Raw genomic sequence first — 19,731 nt, forward strand, 5'->3', positions numbered from 1 at the left:
CTGGCCATCAGTTATTGCTATCTTGGAGAGGTATAAGGATCCAGACTACCATTTTGTTTTCTGCCACGCAATATAGTTGTCTGAAATACCAACTAGGAATGCAAGAATGCAAGGGTTTAGCTGAAAAATTATCAAATGTGATTATAGAGAGGCTCTTTGAGACTTTCACAATTCTTTATTGCCTAGCAAACCTTCAGAATCCTTACTGAATGCAACAGTTACCGTACACCGGACTTAGATAGTTAGGTTACGGTTAAATATCGGCTTGGTAAGATGAGAATTACCTCTTACAAGCAAAGAAACATTGGCCGTCTTAGATTAGCAAAGGTAGTTAGATAAATTAAGAGCTTGGAAGCTCATCACTGTCGAAACTAAACTGGTTTAATATATATTAGAGAATAGTACTATCATGTCATATTTATCATCATCTCTTCTATAAACAACTAGCCTAGCCTTCTCTGGATTTCCCTTAACTACAATAAGCTTCATTAGCACTCGAACTTGGAACAAATTTGCCTTGTGAAGAACAGTGAGGCACTCACACTCTTCGTAACAGGAATTTAAATCACAGTACTATCCCAGTACAGTAATTACTAACAAATCCAGAGGAAGACAATTTAAGATACAATACGATATATCACCATCTGGAAAAGGGATAAGTCGAGTTGTACCGATGGCAATAGAAAAGCTAGAAATGGGATAATAAAGGCCCAGGTGCTTCACTTTTTACCATTAATCGCTAGAGTGTCTCATTACTTAACCAGGGGCATTTGTCTATATAAAGGGAAGAGTGTAGGAAACTTTTCATATAGATTTTAGGAGTAAATGTCAATAAACCAAACTTCTGGAAAAAAAATATATGAATATCAGGGAAGGTTCATAGAAATAATGGGTACTAGACAATGGAACCCATCCAAAATAAAAATGAAACAAATAATGAAGATTGTCTGAGTGATCCAGAAGAGGTTTCTTCAACAGTTATTACAAAGGAAGTTTCGTTGACTGATGTACCAAATTGAATTGTTGCAGATACAGAAACATTGCCTTGGCTCCCAGCCTGTGAATCTGAAGTCCCTTAAGACTTAATTAAGCTATTAAACACTTGTGATAAAGGTTGAGGTCCATAAGAATCCATTTGTTATTTATGTAGCGGAAGGAAACCTATCTAGTAAGATACCCTTTGAAGAAATAAATTGTTTGCTTGTTATAGACATGACTGGTAAATAGGCAATTTTGCATAAAAAGCTGCAGAGAATAAATCAGCCTACAAAATCTCATATGTCTGCAATGGTTGCGTCATTTCTTGACGATAAAAACATAAATATACATAGAATTGGTAATCTGATTTATAGCTTTTTCCACGAAAAAAACAGCATGGTAAATGAGAAACCGACAATACTGGTTGTATACGTCTTGATCATCTTATAAAGTGTGCAACAGGCGCTCTTCATTTTGGAAAAAATATTAAATGCTTCACCCTAATTCATGTTATAATTAGGAAGCAAATCATAATAAAAGTAATGTTTGTGTAATTAAATAGAAACTCACCTCCAGCAAAATACTGTAAGCAGAAATAACACTGTCCAGTGGAAATACATTACTATTGCCTTAATGTTTAATCCATGCATATCCTTATGAAATATTAATGGACTTAAAACCTGTTTATATCTAGGGTAAATTCAAAGGTTATTAAAAAAAAGATATTACCTCATTGCAACATACTTACAGCACACTAACAATATTGTTCCTTCAGTTGGAAATTACACTAACATCTTTATTGTTCCTTCAGTAGCAAATTACACTAACGTCTTTATTGTTCCGTCACTAGGAAATTACACTAACATCTTTATTTTTCCTTCAGTAGGAATTTTGCACTAACATCTTTATTTTTCCTTCAGTAGGAAATTACACTAACATCTTTATTTTTCCTTCAGTAGGAAATTACACTAACATCTTTATTTTTCCTTCAGTAGGAAATTACACTAACATCTTACTCAATCCCTTCTAATGATATTTTAAGAACTGCGATCTACATTCATAATTGCTATAGTATTTAACACATGGGTATTTCAGTTATTGTGAGTTAAATTACATCTGCACAATAACAACACCTTTGATATTTATATCTACAATGAGCCCTCTTGCAACTATAATTTGCAGTTTACCCAAAGAACTCTCAAATATACAAGAAGGTCTCTTATTAATTGGAGTCTTCAGTACCCACAAACTCCCCCAAGTTACTAATTGTATTATCGACACAAATGGCTCCAAGGTTGAAAAATTAGTGAATGATCAAAACCTTTATTTTAAACGACGGTGATACTAGCAATTACTATTCAAAACCTATTGGAACATATTCATTAATAGGTTCAACCTTTTCTGTCTGTTAGTAGGTTTGAATGGAATGTCTTAGACAACCTTTATAGCAGAGATCATTTCCCTATACTAATAACCATGTTAGGACATACGCCAACTCCTCCTATTCAATGATATGATACAAATACTTCCATGCAACGATATAATACAAATATAGCGGAGTAGAAGAATTTAAAGTTTTATACAGCTTAAGTCACCATCATCATCTTCTAAGCCTATTTACGCAAAGGGCCTCGGTTAGATTTCGCCAGTCATCTCTATCTGGAGCTTTTAATTCAATACTTCTTCATTCGTCATCTTCCACTTCACGCTTAATAGTCCCAAGCCATGTAGGTCTATATCTTCCAATTCTTCTAGTGCCTTGTGGAGCCCAGCTGAACATTTGATGAACTAATGTCTCTTGGGATGTGAAAAGAGCATACCAAAACCATCTCCATCTACCCCTCATCATCCCATATGGCACTTGAGTAATCTCTCTTATAGTTTCATTTCTAATCCTGTCCTTCCTTTTAACTACCAATATCCTTTTGTGGGATTTGTTCTCAAATCTACTAAATCTATTGGAGATTCTTTCATTGTCATACCATGACTCATGTCCATATAGTAACACCAATTTCACTAAACTGATATATAGTCTTATTTTTAAATGTAATTTCAGGCAATTTGATTTCCAAATTTTACTTAACATAGCCATTTTCTGATTTGCTATTTTAAATCTCCCACGAAATTTTAATTGTAAAGACCCTGTATTGATCATAGTTCCCAAATACTGAAATGATTCTACCTCATTAATCCTTTCTCCTTCCAATGATTCATCTTCCATTGCATACTGCGTTCTCATCATCTCTGTCTTTCTTCTATTTATCTTGAACCCAGCCTCGTATGATATTTCATGCATTCCGGTAAGCTATCATTGCAAATCCTGTGTTGTTCTGCTTACAAGGATAGCATCATCAGCATACTCTAGGTCTGCTAATTTCCTTTCACCAATCAGTCCAATCCTTCTCCACCATCTCCAACTGTTCTATGCATTACGAAATCCATGAGAAGGATAAACAACATAGGTGACAACACGTTCCCTTGGAGTACTCAGCTGTTCACTGGAAATTCGTTTGATAAGACTCCATTAACATTAACTTTGCACTTGCTATACTTATGAACAGTCTTTATGGAATCCACATATTTAAGAGGAATTCCATAATTAGACAGGACTCTCAACAAAATTGGCCTGTGCACGCTATCAAAGGCTTTTTCATAGTCCACAAATGCCATCACAAGTGGATTTCTATATTCTACACATTAGTGTACATGTCTCAAAATTAAAATTTGGTCAGTGCAACTTCTACCCTTAAGAAATCCTGCGTGTTCATCTCTCAGCTTTTCATCAATCGTTCTCTCCAGTCTTTTTAGAATAAGCATACTATATATTTTCATAGCAACTGATGCCTCTGTAATTATTGCAATCAGTCAGGTCTCCTTTTTTTGCCATTTTCACCAACACTCCTAACTCCAATTCCTCAGATTTTGCCTCTTCATACCACAGTCTACCAAAAATTTCGTGAATATTCTGGGAGTCACCTCATTTTCAGCCAGTATCATCTCGGCAGTTATTCTATCGTATCCCCGTGCTTTTCATCTCTTGAATTTTTCAATGATAGCTTTGACTTCAAACTCATTGAATTTATTTATGGGTACTTCAAGGTCTTCCCCAGCTTCAGGTATATCAATCAAATTATTCCCTTCGTATCTCCTATTCATAACCTCACTAAACCTCTTTTTGATGTGTATGTACTTCTTCTTCTTTGCCCCAGTGGAGATTTCATTAATAATTCTATGAACGATTCTTACACCATAGCCACTTCCTGAATTCATAGCTTTGTCAGCCTCCTCTGCTTTACTGTCTGAATATTCTCTCCAGTCATTCCTGGGATTTCCTTTGACCACATTGTGAAGTCCATATATACTTGTGGATGTCCTTGTGATGAAAAAGATTATATCCAATGACAAGATTGTTTGCTGAACAGAAACTTATGAAATGTGCTCCGTTTTCTTTTGCAACTTCGCCACGACCCTCGACACCCATCACATTCTCTATCCCTTGATTATTCCTTCCAACTTTAACATTGAAATCACCAATCGCAATTTTCATATCTCTCTCTTGTATATCATCTATTAACTCAGCAGTTCTTCATAGTATTCATCTTTCCTTTGTTCAGGGGAATCATTTGTTGTACATAGCAAAGTATAATACTTATATTTCACTGCTTTGATTTGAACTTTGCTATTGACATTCTACTATTTATAGCTCTCCAATCTGTTAATGCTTTTTGTTCATCATCATTCCTACCCCTTCTCTTCCAACTCCATCTGTTCTTCGTGAATATATATATATATATATATATATATATATACGTATATATATATATATATATGTATATATATATGTATATATATATATGTATATATATATATATATATATATATATATATATATATATATATATATATATATATATATGCCTTGGTCTAAAGTAAGTGAGTACCACCAAGTGCACATGTGTTTTGCACAGAGCTCCATTCAACACTCGCCCTGAGCCGTGTTTTAGCTTTCATTTCTCGCTTAGAATATCATTGAAAAGATATTAGTTAATCTTATGGAGGGACCAAAGTGAAAAGAAACAGCATATCATGTCTGCCTCTAATTTGGTCTGTGTCATATGTGAAGCAGACAGTACATAATTGCCACATGGTGAAGTCCGTGTATATTTGTGGATGTCCTATTGCTGAAAAAGAGTATCTCCAATGAAAAGATTGTTTGGTGAACAGAAAGTTATAAGATTTGCTCCATTTTCATTTGCAACTTCGCCAGGACCATCGACACCCATTACATTCTCTATCTCTTGATTATTCTTCCCAGCTTTAGCATGGAAGTCACCAATCACAATTTTCATATTAGTATTCATCTTTCCTTTCTCCAGGGGAATCATTTGTTGGTGCATAGCAAACTACAATACTCATATTTCACTGCTTTTCCTTGAACTTATCTATTAATATTCTACTATTTATAGCTCTCCACTCGGTTAATGCTTTTTCTGCTCTTGGCGTTGTCACCATTCCTACCCCTTCTCTTCCAACTCCATCTCTTCTTCCTGAATAGATATGTATATTGCCTTTGTCTAAAGTAAGTTAGTACTGCTAAGTACTCCATTCAACACTCGCACTGAGCCATGTTTTAGCTTTTTTTTCTCGCTTAGAATATCATTGAAAAGATATTAGTTATTCTTATGGAGGGACCAAAGTGAAAAGAAACAGTACATCATGTCTGCCCCTAATTTGGTCTGTGTCATATGTGAAACCATGGAGGGAGACTGGAAAAAATGGATAGGATGTGATTGCAATAGGTTCTGTCATGAGAATTGTGTGTATATAGTGACATGCATCAGTGATAATGAAGTAAAAAACCTGAAATGGTTATGCCCATACTACGTAGATGAAGTCAGAACAGCCAAATATGTATATATATATATATATATATATATATATATATATATATATATATATATATATATATTTTATATATATATATACATATATACAGTATATAAAAATTGAAGGAAGATCTAATTATAAGAGAAGAGGCTTTGAGCGAACATGAAGCGAGAATTCCTGAATTGGAAAACAAAGTTGCGGACCTCAGTGCATACGCAACAAATTCCATTGATATCAGACCTAACTGAGAAAGTTGATAATCTTGCTATGAATATGGAATCAATTAAGGCAACACTTCAAACATTGATGGACCCAAAATCAGAGACAATGATATATGCTGACAAAGTTAAAGAAAAAATATGCTGGTAATTAAATAAAAAAATACAACTCCTAAAATTACTGAAAGAAAATATGAGGTCGAACAGGCTCTTAAAGACATTCCAATACTTAACAAGAGGTCAACTTCAAATGGAAATGTATACTTTGCCAAGAAAACGATCAGAAAGGAGGCAGCAAACAAAATTCAGACATTGGTTGCCGACACTGAAACGAGAAAAATCGGAAAATTCAAACCAAAAATAATGATATGCAATGTATACAATTATGAAGATGAAGTATTAAATGCCTTGATTCAAAGAATTCATTACCTGGACCAGACTCAAAACATAGAAGAGAAGATAAATGTGGTACTGAAGAAAAATGCTGGTGGTGGTTGAAATGTGATCCTGAAGTTTGAAAGGCTTTTCATGACAATGATGAGAAAGTTATGTTGCGATGGGGTATTTATGACATACTGTACGTGATAGGTACCATGTGATCACCTGCTACCTCTGTCAGAGGTATGGACATTCTAGAATATATTGAAAGTTTAAAACCGATTATAAAGTATGTGAGAAATAATCAGAATAACATTCCACCAAGGAGTGAAACTCGAAAATGCCAGTGTATCAACTGCACAAAGTTAAACAAACCAAATGACTACATAGTAAATTCCAGAAATTGCAAAGCTTTTGACTTTGAATCAAAAAGACTAGCATAAAATACTGATCATGGATAATAGGGGTGTCATAAACTGTCTACGTAAATATACAATCTGTTGGTAATAAAACAATTCAAATTCGAGAATTGATAAACGAGAAATACTTGCACATACGAGCATTATCTGAATCATGGTTAAATAACTTTGACAAGGCTAAGATCACTGAAATGACCCTCCCACACATTCCTTCTTTCACATTCATAGAGAGGGTAGGTCTGGTGGGGGTGTCGGACTCTTTATTCTTGAAAGTTACTCAAATCTCAAAATGTTAAAAAGAACTAGTGTAACAAGCTTTGAATATATAGAAATAAACTTTGCTAAAAAGAAAAAAAAAACAGGAAAATATCCATTGTAATAGTTTACAAACCTCTGAGAGCAAATACTATTATCTTCTTTGAAGAATTCTGTGCACTTATTGTGATGATTATCATAGAGATAAATGAATTAGTTATTTGTGGAGACTTAAATTTTTGGAGGGATGATGCATCAAATTTTGATGCTTTGGTATTTAATGAGTTATTGGAATCATATCAATTGGTGAATAATGCTGACTGTGCAACTACTTTAACTGGGCATACGTAGGACCTTGTTTTGAGTGATGGAATGAATAACATTGCATCTGATATAAATGTTGAAGAGGAATTTGATATCTCCCCAGTACACAAACTTATGTTTAGTCTATTTCTACAGAAACATGCAGTAGTGAAGAAAATAAACTTCAGACATAAATAAATTATTTCTTATACTGTATTCATTGAAGAAGTTACAAAGAAAATATATGATGCTAGCAACATTCCCTGTGATCATGTTAACACCAACGTTTGTTGGGAGCTATGTGAGTTGACTGCCTTACGACCGCCTATAATAGAGTGAATAAAAGTGAATATGATACCATGTGTCCACTGATGGAAAAGACTATAACTGTTAAAGACCAATATCCTTGGTTTGATGGAGATACTTTAGTGAGAAAGAGGTTAAAAATTGAAAGTACATGGGTAGAATACAAAACTGCAATGTGTCAATTAAAACTACCTACTAAGAAGGAAAAAAATCAAATACTAGAAGAGAAAGATCTGCGAAGCAGCAACACATAAATAAATGGTATAATGGGAAATGTAGACGAAAAAAAGCTACCGGATGGTTACAGCGACCAGGAATTAGAAATTGATTTTCTAGTATTCTTTAAAAACAAAATTGAAAATATATTCAGGTCATTTGTAAATATTCAACACCATATTAATGATATACCAGATATACAGATGAAATTAATGAGATTTAACAACATAACACAAAACGATATCCCCAGGATTATCAAGAGAGCAAAGAAAACCAACTGCGTGATTGACCCTATGCCAATATTTGAAATAATTTGACAAAGAAACTTTTCTAATTTAGCCGAAATAATTATGAGAATAGCAAATGCAAGCATTGATGAATGTAAGTTTCCCAAATCTAAGAAAATGGCTATAGTCACAACGGTTCTGAAAAGTGCTCTGGACTATCAGGAATTAAACTCATATGGATCTATTATGAATTCATCCTTTGTTTCAAAAGTGCTAGAATACATAATTCTTTTGCTAGACAACCAATTTGCTTACAGAAAACTACACTCGACGGAGACAGCCATCTGTTCGGTTGTAAATGATATGCTGGAAATGATGGATGAAAATAAATGTGGTATTTTAATATTACTCGATCCTAGTGCTGCTTGTAATATAGGTGTGCATGAACTGCTACTAAATGATCTACGATCTATTGACGCTGAAGATCAAGCTTTCGAATATCTGAAAGACTACTTGGTTGGCAGAAATTATTGTGTGCAAATTGGAAACTCTTATTCATCATATGAACCTTTAATCAGAGGGGCACCTCAGAGGAGTGTACTTGGCCCAATCTTATTCTGCAACTATATTATTGGTCTATCGAAAATACCACACAGACATGGCATGAAGTTAAACTATTTGCGGATGATACACAGTTTTACTTATCCATAAATGATGTAGACAACACTACAGAAACTCTAAACCGAGCCCTTGATAGTGTTAGAGAATGGTTGACAATTAAACAACTAAGATTAAATGAGAACAAAACTGAGTTTATGATGGTGGGAAAGAGAAACATCGTGAGAAGCATGGGTGATACTCCAATATACATATCTAGTAAAGTTCATGACCTAGGAGTATTTCTTGGCTGCAACTTGTCTCTCAATGCCCAAATAAATAATGTAGTAAAAATTGCTGGTTATCATCTAAGAAATATTGCTTTTATAATAAAATACCTGGATGAATAATCTGTAAAAAACTTGTGATAAACTGTGTAATTACCAGAATTAACTACTGTATCCCCATCTACTACAATCTACCAAAAGTACAATTTAAGAAATTACAAAACAACCGGAGAAGCAAGACTGATAAAAGGTGTCCCACCTAGAGAAAGGATCACTCCTATACTAATTGATCTACATTGGTTGCCGATTAGAGCGAGAATTGAGTTTAAAATATGTTCAAAAACTTACCAAGCTATCAGAACTGGTCGTCCAAAATATCCAAGATACTTGCTACATATTGTGAAGCCAACAAGTCGTCCTGATGAGAATAGTTATAGATAGTTTCAAACTATAAGAACCTAGATACATGTCTACTGTAGGTTCTAAACACTTTAAATATGGGACCCCAAGACTATACAATAAGCTCCCACGAGACATCCGAAAAATTGGAGATATTTAGGCTTTCTAGAGGAAACTGAAGACTTTCTTATTCAGCGAGTGCTTCGATAGTGATGATCTAACAGTAAGCGAGCAATATGCATTGTGAAATGTTTAATGCTGTGGCGGGCTCAGAGAAGGTTGTGACTCAAAGGCAGGATGAAAGCAACTGAGTAACTTTATTGTTTGCAGAGATTGCCTGGCCCTTTTGGCCAGACACGGGCTTTTGCAATCTTGCAGCCCGTAGGTGTTGGATAGGATGAATAGGGATAGGTAGTTGGGTGGGGGATATTCTGCAACATTTATTTTAGGATATTGGGATAGGTTTTGGGTGGTGATGGGATATTTGAAAAGGAGTGATTGACTGTGGAATATCGTCCTATGAGCCCACTGGCTCCAGTCAGAGTTGGAGAGAAAAAGTTATAGTAGCAAGTCCCGATAAGTAGGAGAGCATGGGAAGGAGTTGAAAATTTGTAGTCAGAGAAATTGATATAGGTGAAGTAAAAAACACTTCATAGTGGTTTAAGCTTAACTATGAGATAGAGGGATAGTGTGAGATTTCAGCTAAGTAGGAGAAAGCTGAAAAGGAGGAGTTGTAGCAGTTTTAGTGGTAGAGAAAGGGTGGAATATAAAATTCCTTTTTTTTTTTTTTTTATTACAGAACACCCATTTATATATACATAAACTCCAGGCAAAAAGGGCATACAAAACATAACAGGCAATTTTATGTTCAACCGACAAGCTCACCGGTTAACAGTTAACAGTGAGAAAAACATCCATGTTATTTCAGGTTCCTATCAGTGCGAGGGGAGAGCAAAGATACAAGCATAATATATACAAAAAATGAAATGTCGTTACTATGTACAATCGTGTGACACACGGTTGGTACATGGCTCCCCCCCTAAAAATGACATACTGAACATGTTAAATAGGGCGTCCTGATCTAGAGAGGCGAACTGTTGGCGGGTCATCTGGCAGGAGATAAGCAGGTTTTAGAAGATCAATGGAGACCCAGTCTTCTTTGCCACGAATGTTTAGTAGGAATGCTTTCGGACTGCGTCGGATCACAAGGAAAGGGCCCGTGTAAGGGGGCGTTAGTGGTGGTTTGCTAGTGTCGTTGCGTAGGAAGACGTGCGTTGCAGAGTGCACGTCTGTCGGTATGTGATGCTTCGCTGGGGGCTTGTAAGTCTGGTGGCATGGAGTAAATTTTCCCATGACGTGACGTATGCGCTGGGGATCGTCGGAGGAGGTTGCAGAAGGAAAAAATTTGGCAGGGACGACCAACGAGTCGCCATACACCATTTCAGCTGCCGAGACGTCCAGGGCGTCTTTAGGCGTGGTCCTTACTCCCAGGAGGACCCAAGGAAGCTGAGTAAACCAGTTGGAATCCTTGCAGCGGGACATCAAAGCTGCTTTGAGGGTGCTATGAAAACGTTCAACCATTCCATTGGCAGCGGGGTTGTAGGCAATTGTCTGATGTAGGGTGATGCCCAAGAGATTCGCTAATGATATCCACAATTGAGAGGTGAAAGTGGTACCCCTGTCAAAAGTAATATGCTCAGGGATACCAAATCTTACAATCAATCCTGTGAGTAAGGCAGATGTACATGAGGCGGACGTTGCAGTTTCCATGGGAATGGCTTCAGGCCGAGTGGAGCGGTCGATGACGGTAAACAGGTAACGATGTCCTTGTGATGTGGGTAGGGGGCCTACAACATCGACGTAAATTTGTGCGAAACGACGCTGAGGTTGAGGAAAGGTGCCCACTCCTGAATCCGTGTGTCGATGTACAGTACTTTGGAAGTATGGCAAGTACAGGCGCAGACCCAATCCTTAGCATCTTTAGAATTGCTGTGCCAAATGAACTTCGTCTTCAGCAGCTGTGCAGTAGAAGAGCACGAGGGATGTGAAAGGCCGTGAATGAAATCAAACACCTGTCGGCGCATGGGAGCATGAATCCAAGGTCGCGGTCTACCAGTACTGATGTCACAGAGGATTGTGGTGTTGGAGTCATCGAGGGGGATGTCTTCCCAACGGAGGGATGTGCAGGATGTCCTACATGCTTTATACTCTGGATCTTGCCGTTGGGATTAAGCCAAGGCGTTGTAATCCAATCCCAGTTGAACGGCAGCCAATGTGTTTCTTGACAGGGCATCGGCAACGGGATTCATTTTCCCAGGGACGTGTTGAAGGGTGCAATTGTATTCAGCCACGGTGGAGAGATGTTCGCATTGATGGGCGGACCAGGCGTCAGACTGTCGAGTGAAGGCGTGCGCCAGAGGCATGTGGTCTGTGCGAATGACGAAGGGCGTACCTTCTAAGAAATGGTGAAAGTGACGGACAGCTAAATGCACCGCCAGCAATTTGCAATCGAAGATAGAATAACCCGATTCTGCCTTGGACAGTTTTCTGCTGAAGAAGGCCAATGGGCGGGGTGAGCCGTTGACCACCTGCTCGAGTACTGCACCAATAGCGACGTCACTGGCATCGGTGGAGAGAAGGAGAGGGGCATGTGGGACAGGAAAAGTGAGAACTGCAGCGGTTGATAGGGCCTTCTTTGCATTGCAGAAGGCCGCTTCTTGAAGGGGATCCCACTTCAGGTCCTTTGGCTTGCCCTTGAGGGAGGCATAAAGGGGAGTAAGAGTGGCGGCAATGGCTGGCAGAAAACTGTGATAATAGTTCATTGTGCCCAAGAATTCCTGCAGAGCTTTGACAGTCGAGGGCGTGGGGAAGTTCTGAACGGCTGCTACCTTCTCAGGGAGGGGATGGACTCCTTCAGGAGTGATGCGGTGCCCTAAGAACGACACTTCGTTAGCGCCAAATGTACACTTGTCGTACCGGACTACAATGCTGTTTTTTTGCAGGCGGTCGAGCACGATGCGCAGGTGACGGAGGTTTTCCTCTTTTGAGGAAGAGAACACAAGTATGTCGTCCACATAACATACACAGAAGGGGAGGTCCCCTAAGATGCCATCCATGAGACGTTGAAAAGTGGCCTCAGCATTACGAAGGCCAAAACAGGAGTAATTGAAGGTGTATGTACCGAAGAGAGTGGTGATGGTGGTCTTGGGGATGTCTCCTTGGTTCATAGGCACCTGATAATACCCCTTCAGGAGGTCGAACGTGGAGAAAACCTTCGCTTTGTGCAGGTAGGAGGTCACGTCGGCGATGTTTGGGAGTGGGTTTTGATCCGGTTCTGTTTGCATGTTCAGGCGTCTGTAATCCCCACACGGACGGAGGGAGCCGTCTTTCTTCAGAACGAGGTGTAAGGGTGACGACCATGGGCTGGAGGCCCATTTCCTCCATTTCGGTGAACGTCTCTTTTGAGGCTGCCAATCGTTCCGGTGTCAGACGTCTGAATTTTGCGAAGACTGGGGGTCCCGTTGTCTTGATATGGTGATAAATACCGTGCTTGGCAGGAGCCATGGGCGTTTGGCGAAGTTCTGGACGGAAAACTTCCGGGTACGACGTGAGGAGGTGGACATAGGCATCCATGGGTGCGCTGATGTGGAAAGCGAGGTTGGAGGGGGCGGGTTGAAGAGGTGTCGACAAGTACGAGTCTGCGTTGACCAATCGTTGGTCGGTGACATCGACTAGAAGGTGGAAATGAGAGAGGAAATCCACACCGAGGATTGTCAATATGACGGCAGCAACGAGAAACTTCCAATTAAATTTACCGTTTCAAAACAATAATGTGAGGTTCTCGTAACCGTAGGCGGGTAACGCAGATCCGTTGGCAGCTACCAGGAGGACGTCGGCAGACGTAGACAGACTACGACGTGTCCTGAAGATTTCCCTTGGCAAAAGAGAACGACAACCACCTGTGTCTACCAAAAATCGCACGCCCGTTCCTGCATCATGTAAAAAGAAAAGATTAGAAACATGGGAGGCCACAGCCACGAGCGATGGCTTACTTACACGTTTTTTGGCCACTGACAATCCTTGGCACATTTCTTCGTGGCTGCCCCGAATCTGTAGTGGTGGTAGCAAAACTGCGGCCGATGGGAGGTAGTAAGTGGCTGTAGAAGTCGTCGGGTTGGGCGCGAGCGAGTGGTGGATGATGGGTGGCTTTGTCGCCGCTTCAGCACGTCATGGGGTAGGCGTGTATGTCCTACGGCATCCACGTCAGCTTCGGTTGACGTTGAATAGGCGTCCTCTTTGTCAAGAGTGGAGGCGTTGATGGAGGTTTTGAAGGACGTGAAGTGGCTGTCCATAATGGCGTCTGTTTTGGTCATCAAATCCTTTATGGGTAAACTATCGACATCAGCTATGGCAGCGCGTACAGGTTCGGGTAAACGGCGTATCCAAAGGGCATGAAGTAGGTTCACCTCACGAGGAGAACTGTCTGTGGCAGGTTGCAGGCGACCGATACTGGTCATTTCCCTGAGGGCGAGCGAAGCCCTTTGGTCCTCCAACGGTTATTGAGAGAGCTGAAAAAGCTTAGCTATACGGGTGGCTGGCTACGGCGAGTACTGCTGCAGAAGGTATGTTTTGAGGGCATCATACGCTATTGGGGTGTCTCCTTGTTCACAAAGCCAGTCGGATATTTCCGGGAAGGTGTCGTCAGGTATCGCCGTGAGAACATCATATGCTTTGTGGTTGAGCGAGTCACGCCCTTGATGCGGAACTGGACTTCTGCGCGCTGAAACCAAGCAAACGCCTCTCCGCTGGCGAACGACGAAAGTTTCAATGGGGGGCGCCAACTTCCTTGGAGTTCGCCATAGTATCAATGTCGTAGGGGAGAGGGGGGTTGGAAGGCGGGAGGAACGAGTCGACTTCCGGGGTCACCAATGTGACGGGCCGAGAGAAGGTTGTGACTCAAAGGCAGGATGAAAGCAACTAAGTAAACTTTATTACAGAACATCCGTTTATATATAAATAAACTCCAGGCTAAAAGGGCATACAAAACATTACAGTCAATTTCATGTTCAACCGACAAGCTCACCGATTAACAGTTAACGGTGAGAAAAGCAGACATGTTATTTCAGGTTCCTATCAGTGCGAGGAGAGAGCAAAGATACAAGCATAATATATACAAAAAATGAAATGTTACTATGTATGATCGTGTGACACACGGTTGGTACAATGCTCCTGAATGAACACCATAAAATGACCGTGTAGGTCCTGTAGAGAGTAGGGTTCCCTTGCTGTACAGGACCAGATAAGCAGCCCTTAAAATAAAGTAAGTAAATAAAGTTTCCTTACCGATCCCCTTAGAAAGTGTTTCACCTAGGGCCAAAATATCCAAACTATATTTCATAAATTCACTTTTAAGTTTGCTGTAACTTCCCAATCTGATTCATAGTTCTAATATTCCAATTACCAATTTTTCAATTTTTCTTTAGTATTTATAAACCGGAAGATTATTAGCACCCTGCTATGCCCAGGACTGGGGCCATTCTGTCATCTTCACTTTCCATTAACTGACAAAATCCATAGAGGATTATTTGGCTAGATACATCTAAGGATAGTCAGTTCCTTGTGATGTGTAGTGCCTATTTAACCAAGGCTAGTGACCCCTGCCAGTCCATACTAATTCTAGTAAGATCAACCTCCAGGTATTAGGAGTAAAAGTCGAAGAGACAGTTTGTTTATCGCCTTGAATCCAATCCATCACCCTGCTGCCTGTGACTTCATTGAGATTTAGGGGGCATTTCCTCCACACCCAAAGCTCTCATTACTCCACCAGGCTGCTCATACGCTTATACGGGTATAACCGTTGGCAAACATGGATTTCTAAGATATATCACCTAGCACATCTTTTTAATTATTCACAAGATTAGGATGAAACAGATGATTTCTTTGTGAACTTCATAACGTATGCAGCTGATAAATCCATTCTTTTATTTAATACATCAATGAATCACTCGGTTCCTTGGTTGTCAGACACACTAACCAAGTAGATAAAAGAAAAGCGAGCAATAGAAGAAAATTAGAAACCGTAAATAAAAGTTTTGAAAATGGGAATAATGATTCTCTATTGCTAAGAAGTACACTTAACAAACTAGTTGATAAAACCATAACATTAAGTTTATTGAAAACAAATTTTAGTAGGTTTTAGGATAAATGTAGAAATGAGCAATAAAAGGCAAAATAATTCTTCTGTGGCCAAAGTGTATGTCTAACATAAAATATTTCAACACAGAAAGTGTGGCAGAAATTCTGAGAAATTAATGGTTCCTATAGCAGACGTGCAAGATATCTATAAATGCATAATGGGTCTTTAGTTCACGATACACAGAACATTTCAAATATTATTGGATGCAATATTGAAACTTATGCAGTATTAATAATTTGCATGGCCCTTCTCAATCCATCAAAAGAAGAGAAGCAATTGCACTGAATTTTGATGCATTTGAAGATATTTATGATACCAAAGAAAAAGACTTACTCAAGATGAGCATGAATTTGCATTATTAAATTTTAGTTCAACAACTCCGAGGAAAGGCAAAATAAATTTTGATTTGATAAGAAATGTCGACAATCATCTTTGGACTAAACATCTATATAAAACATGGACACATGCAATGTTAATACCAATAGCTAAGCCAGGAAAAGGTCCCAGTATCCAAACAATTACAGACCACTTTCATTGATTAGCTGTGTTAGCAAATTACTGGAAAAAATTATGCATTTTAGACTAAATTTGTGTTTATGTTGTAGTCACATTTTATCAACTTTTCAATTTGGCTCACAAGCAGAGATCCAATGCCACAAGGAGTACAAAGTAGCCTTTATATGGACGACTTTTGCAATATGCTACTCCTCAAATAATCTTCACCACTCGAAAAATACAGGTTTGGACCGTCTGTTGGTTTCAGACTTTCTGAAAAAACTCAATCAATAATGTTGGACAAAAATAGTAGAGGGAACCAAACCAAGTCATAATTCTCACATTGGGTGATGGTCAAATCCAACTCCGAAATAAGGTAAAGTTTTTGGGACAAATATCTGATACCTACCTCAATTGGAGAGCACATATATTTTACATCAAATGTTCATGTTATAATGCTCTCAATCTGATGATAAAATTACCTCCTACAATATGGGGTGCAAGGAAATCAACCTTACTGGTGATATATTAAGAATTATAAATTTATCGAGGATAGATTATGGCAGCCTATTACAGTATATGGATCAGGAACTGAAGGTACCTTAATGTCTATTAGGTACAGTAGACACTATGTTTGAGACTTTTTAGTGGAGCCTTTTAGATCTTCCCCAGATATCTCAATTGTATGTGAAATTGGTGAGGTACCCTTTTCTATGACATCGAATATATTGAAATGATGCGATGTGCTTTGATCTTTGTCAGCAAGTCCCCAACAAAAAGGTCTTCAACCAAAGTGATGTATTTATCAACAATCATGAGAATATAGGCTATTGCAATCTGCAAACATCAGGATGAACTTTTTCAACCATCTATATTTTTTCCTCCTTGGCTCATGGAAACACATAAATATGCTCATGTCTTGTTTATTCATCAAAGGAATATAATTACACTATGATTCACTGTAAATATATTCAAAGGAAGAGCCCTTACTATATGCTGTATATACTCATTACTTTAAAACTTTGCTGGGTGCTGTGAATTCAGACAGAACAAGTCAATTCTCATTACCTACTGAAGCATTAGTATTTAAATCTGAACTATCAGCCATTTTGCGAGCAATTTACGTAGTCGAAACAATTGGAGATAGAGTTTATCATAGACCTATCATTTATTATGATTCGAGAAGTGCCATACAAGTTTTTAAAGGTTACACACATACGAACTTAACAAATTCTCTTCTCAATGGGTAAATATAGAAATATTGTTGATTGTAGTTTATGTGAATTTGTTGGTAATGAAAAAGCAGATACTGCTGCTAAATCAGCAATAGATTTATCACAACACTGCATTAAACTCCGTGTTAAGGACCATGTAACCACAATAAGTCATTATATGATAATAACATGGCAAAATATGAGGCACAGATCAAACGAATAATTGCTTCATGGGAATCATCAGGCCAGAAATGAAGAAAGACAGTATTATGTATCAGGGATTTTTAATGTGCACACCTCAATAGAAAATTCCTAAGTGTAGTGAAAGTAACACTATTTTATCCATACGACATATTTTTTTTTAATGTAGAATTTTTAGAAGATAAGGAAATTTATTTTTTAGTCAGAAAAGTTTGTCTGTTATTTAAACAGATTCTGGGAGTTTCTCTAGTTTTAAGATTTTAACATTTTTAGGAAGTATAGGTTTAATAGATAAAATCTAAATTTCTATATATCATAGATTTCTTTCTATAATTTATTTCTTATTTCTCAGATTTTATATGCATTCTATTGTTCCCTGCCAAATTTATTTGGGCCAGCTCTGTAAGAGTTAATATCCTCCAGTTCTATAATAATAATCTTGCTCCATCTTAACAGGAAAGTCCTTGGGATCTTCACAGTGCCTTCCAAAAATTGGCCTTTCCTTTTTTCAAAACCCATTTTATGGCACTATTAATTTTATCATTTGTGCATCCTAGTGATTCGTTTTTGCATAAGTCAATAGGGGCATCCATAACCGAGCTTGAGTGTTTATCAGGTTTTGAATTACTCAAAGAATTTTCTGGTGGTGTCAGCTATGTCAATGTATTCAGAGTAGCACGAATCATTACATCCCCCCCCCCCCACAAAAAAAAATTACAAAGTAAATAACTTCTCGAGAGTATATCTCCATGATTGGCACAAAAAGAATTGACATTTTCTTCAATCCACTTCAAACCCTCCCCATATGGGATGCCACCAAATCAGATAGACAGACATAGGTGTGAGCCTATCAAACCTTATAGGATTTGGATCTTGTTGTTAACATATATGTAATCCTCCCTTCATCTGTAATGATGAGCTTTTAACCTGAAATCGAGACACCTTAAACAATGATGGGCTCCAAGGTAAATGAGATTAATCAAATTTTAAGGATTGTTCCACCATATACTGTAGGTCCAAACCATCTTCAAAGTAAGAATGATTGCACACTCCTTCACCACCCTGATTCTTTTTCTGATTACCCTGTGCTTTAAATTTTATGAGTGTAGAATTATTCATGATTTTAACATTGAAATTATACCAAACAACGTTTGAAGGTAATAATTGTTGAAGATCAGGAGAAAGAAGGAAGAAATACATTAAGCAGTGATAGAAATTGAGAGGGTGATGGTAAAGGAATAAAAAACTTTCAGTGATATTTAGATTACTACGGGCCAACCAAGGGAAAGGCCCGTGCCAACAACAAGTGTTGGCTTTAATACCCCAACAATTTAGATTAGAAATGATGGAAAAAGAGCTTTTGTTCAAATATTGTAGTTTCCTATAACTAATTCTTTTGTCTCAAGAAGGATTACCTCCAGCGTTTTGCCCACACAAGTAAATGTTTGTACGCCACATCAAATAAAGTACAAAATCTGTTTAATTCTCATAAAATTAGGATTTTAATGCCCGCGATTAATTATCTGTGGTGATTCAAAATGGGTTGCTCACATAAGAGAATAATTCTGGTAATTTCTTCAAGAATAACTCTTACATTACTGAAAGTGTAGCTGACAATAGTTAAAAGTATTTATGAAACAAAATTTATATAATAGCTTGTATTTTTATTTTTATTTACTCTACTGTATAGGACAACAAAGTACTATAGTAGCAACAAATACTGGTACTTTATATGCATGAGTTTCATTTTTACAGGAGACAAAGGATACTGTCGTCACAGATGGAAAAATATTAATTCGTGGACGTGCCTATGATGAAAGTAAACCACAGACATTCAATCAGTCATGGAGTGATGAGGAACAACGGAAGTTAGTATTCATAATTGAGATTCTGTTTTACAGATCAAAACATTCAAATCAGATGATTATTTATCAGAACATGATAATTATTGTTCAATATATTTTTTCTTTTTGATCTTTGTCTTTGCATTTGTAAGACAAATTTACTGTGGAACATTTTGTTGTGTGTGACTACTTTAATGTAGAACTTTTATGCCTTTTTATTTCATTTTCCTAGTCTTCATGTTACCAAAACTCCTGATATATATTTAGTTTACTGCACTTGCTACAGGAGTCCCTATGTTGTTTTGTTTCTG

General features: G+C 37.9%; 1 protein-coding gene across 6 annotated transcripts in view; it reads left to right on the plus strand.

Moving 5' to 3' along the window:
- Atac1 (Ada2a-containing complex component 1) overlaps nucleotides 1-19,731 on the plus strand; it is a 479,870-nt gene that overhangs the window by 267,955 nt on the left and 192,184 nt on the right. For all 6 annotated transcript variants that reach the window (XM_068376235.1, XM_068376218.1, XM_068376239.1 and 3 more), the window contains one exon: nucleotides 19,332-19,444. In XM_068376235.1, coding sequence (XP_068232336.1) covers nucleotides 19,332-19,444 — 113 coding nt within the window. The remainder of the gene's footprint in view (nucleotides 1-19,331; nucleotides 19,445-19,731) is intronic.

Source organism: Palaemon carinicauda, chromosome 1 (genome assembly GCF_036898095.1).
Source record: "Palaemon carinicauda isolate YSFRI2023 chromosome 1, ASM3689809v2, whole genome shotgun sequence".
NCBI classification, from domain to species: domain Eukaryota; kingdom Metazoa; phylum Arthropoda; class Malacostraca; order Decapoda; family Palaemonidae; genus Palaemon; species Palaemon carinicauda.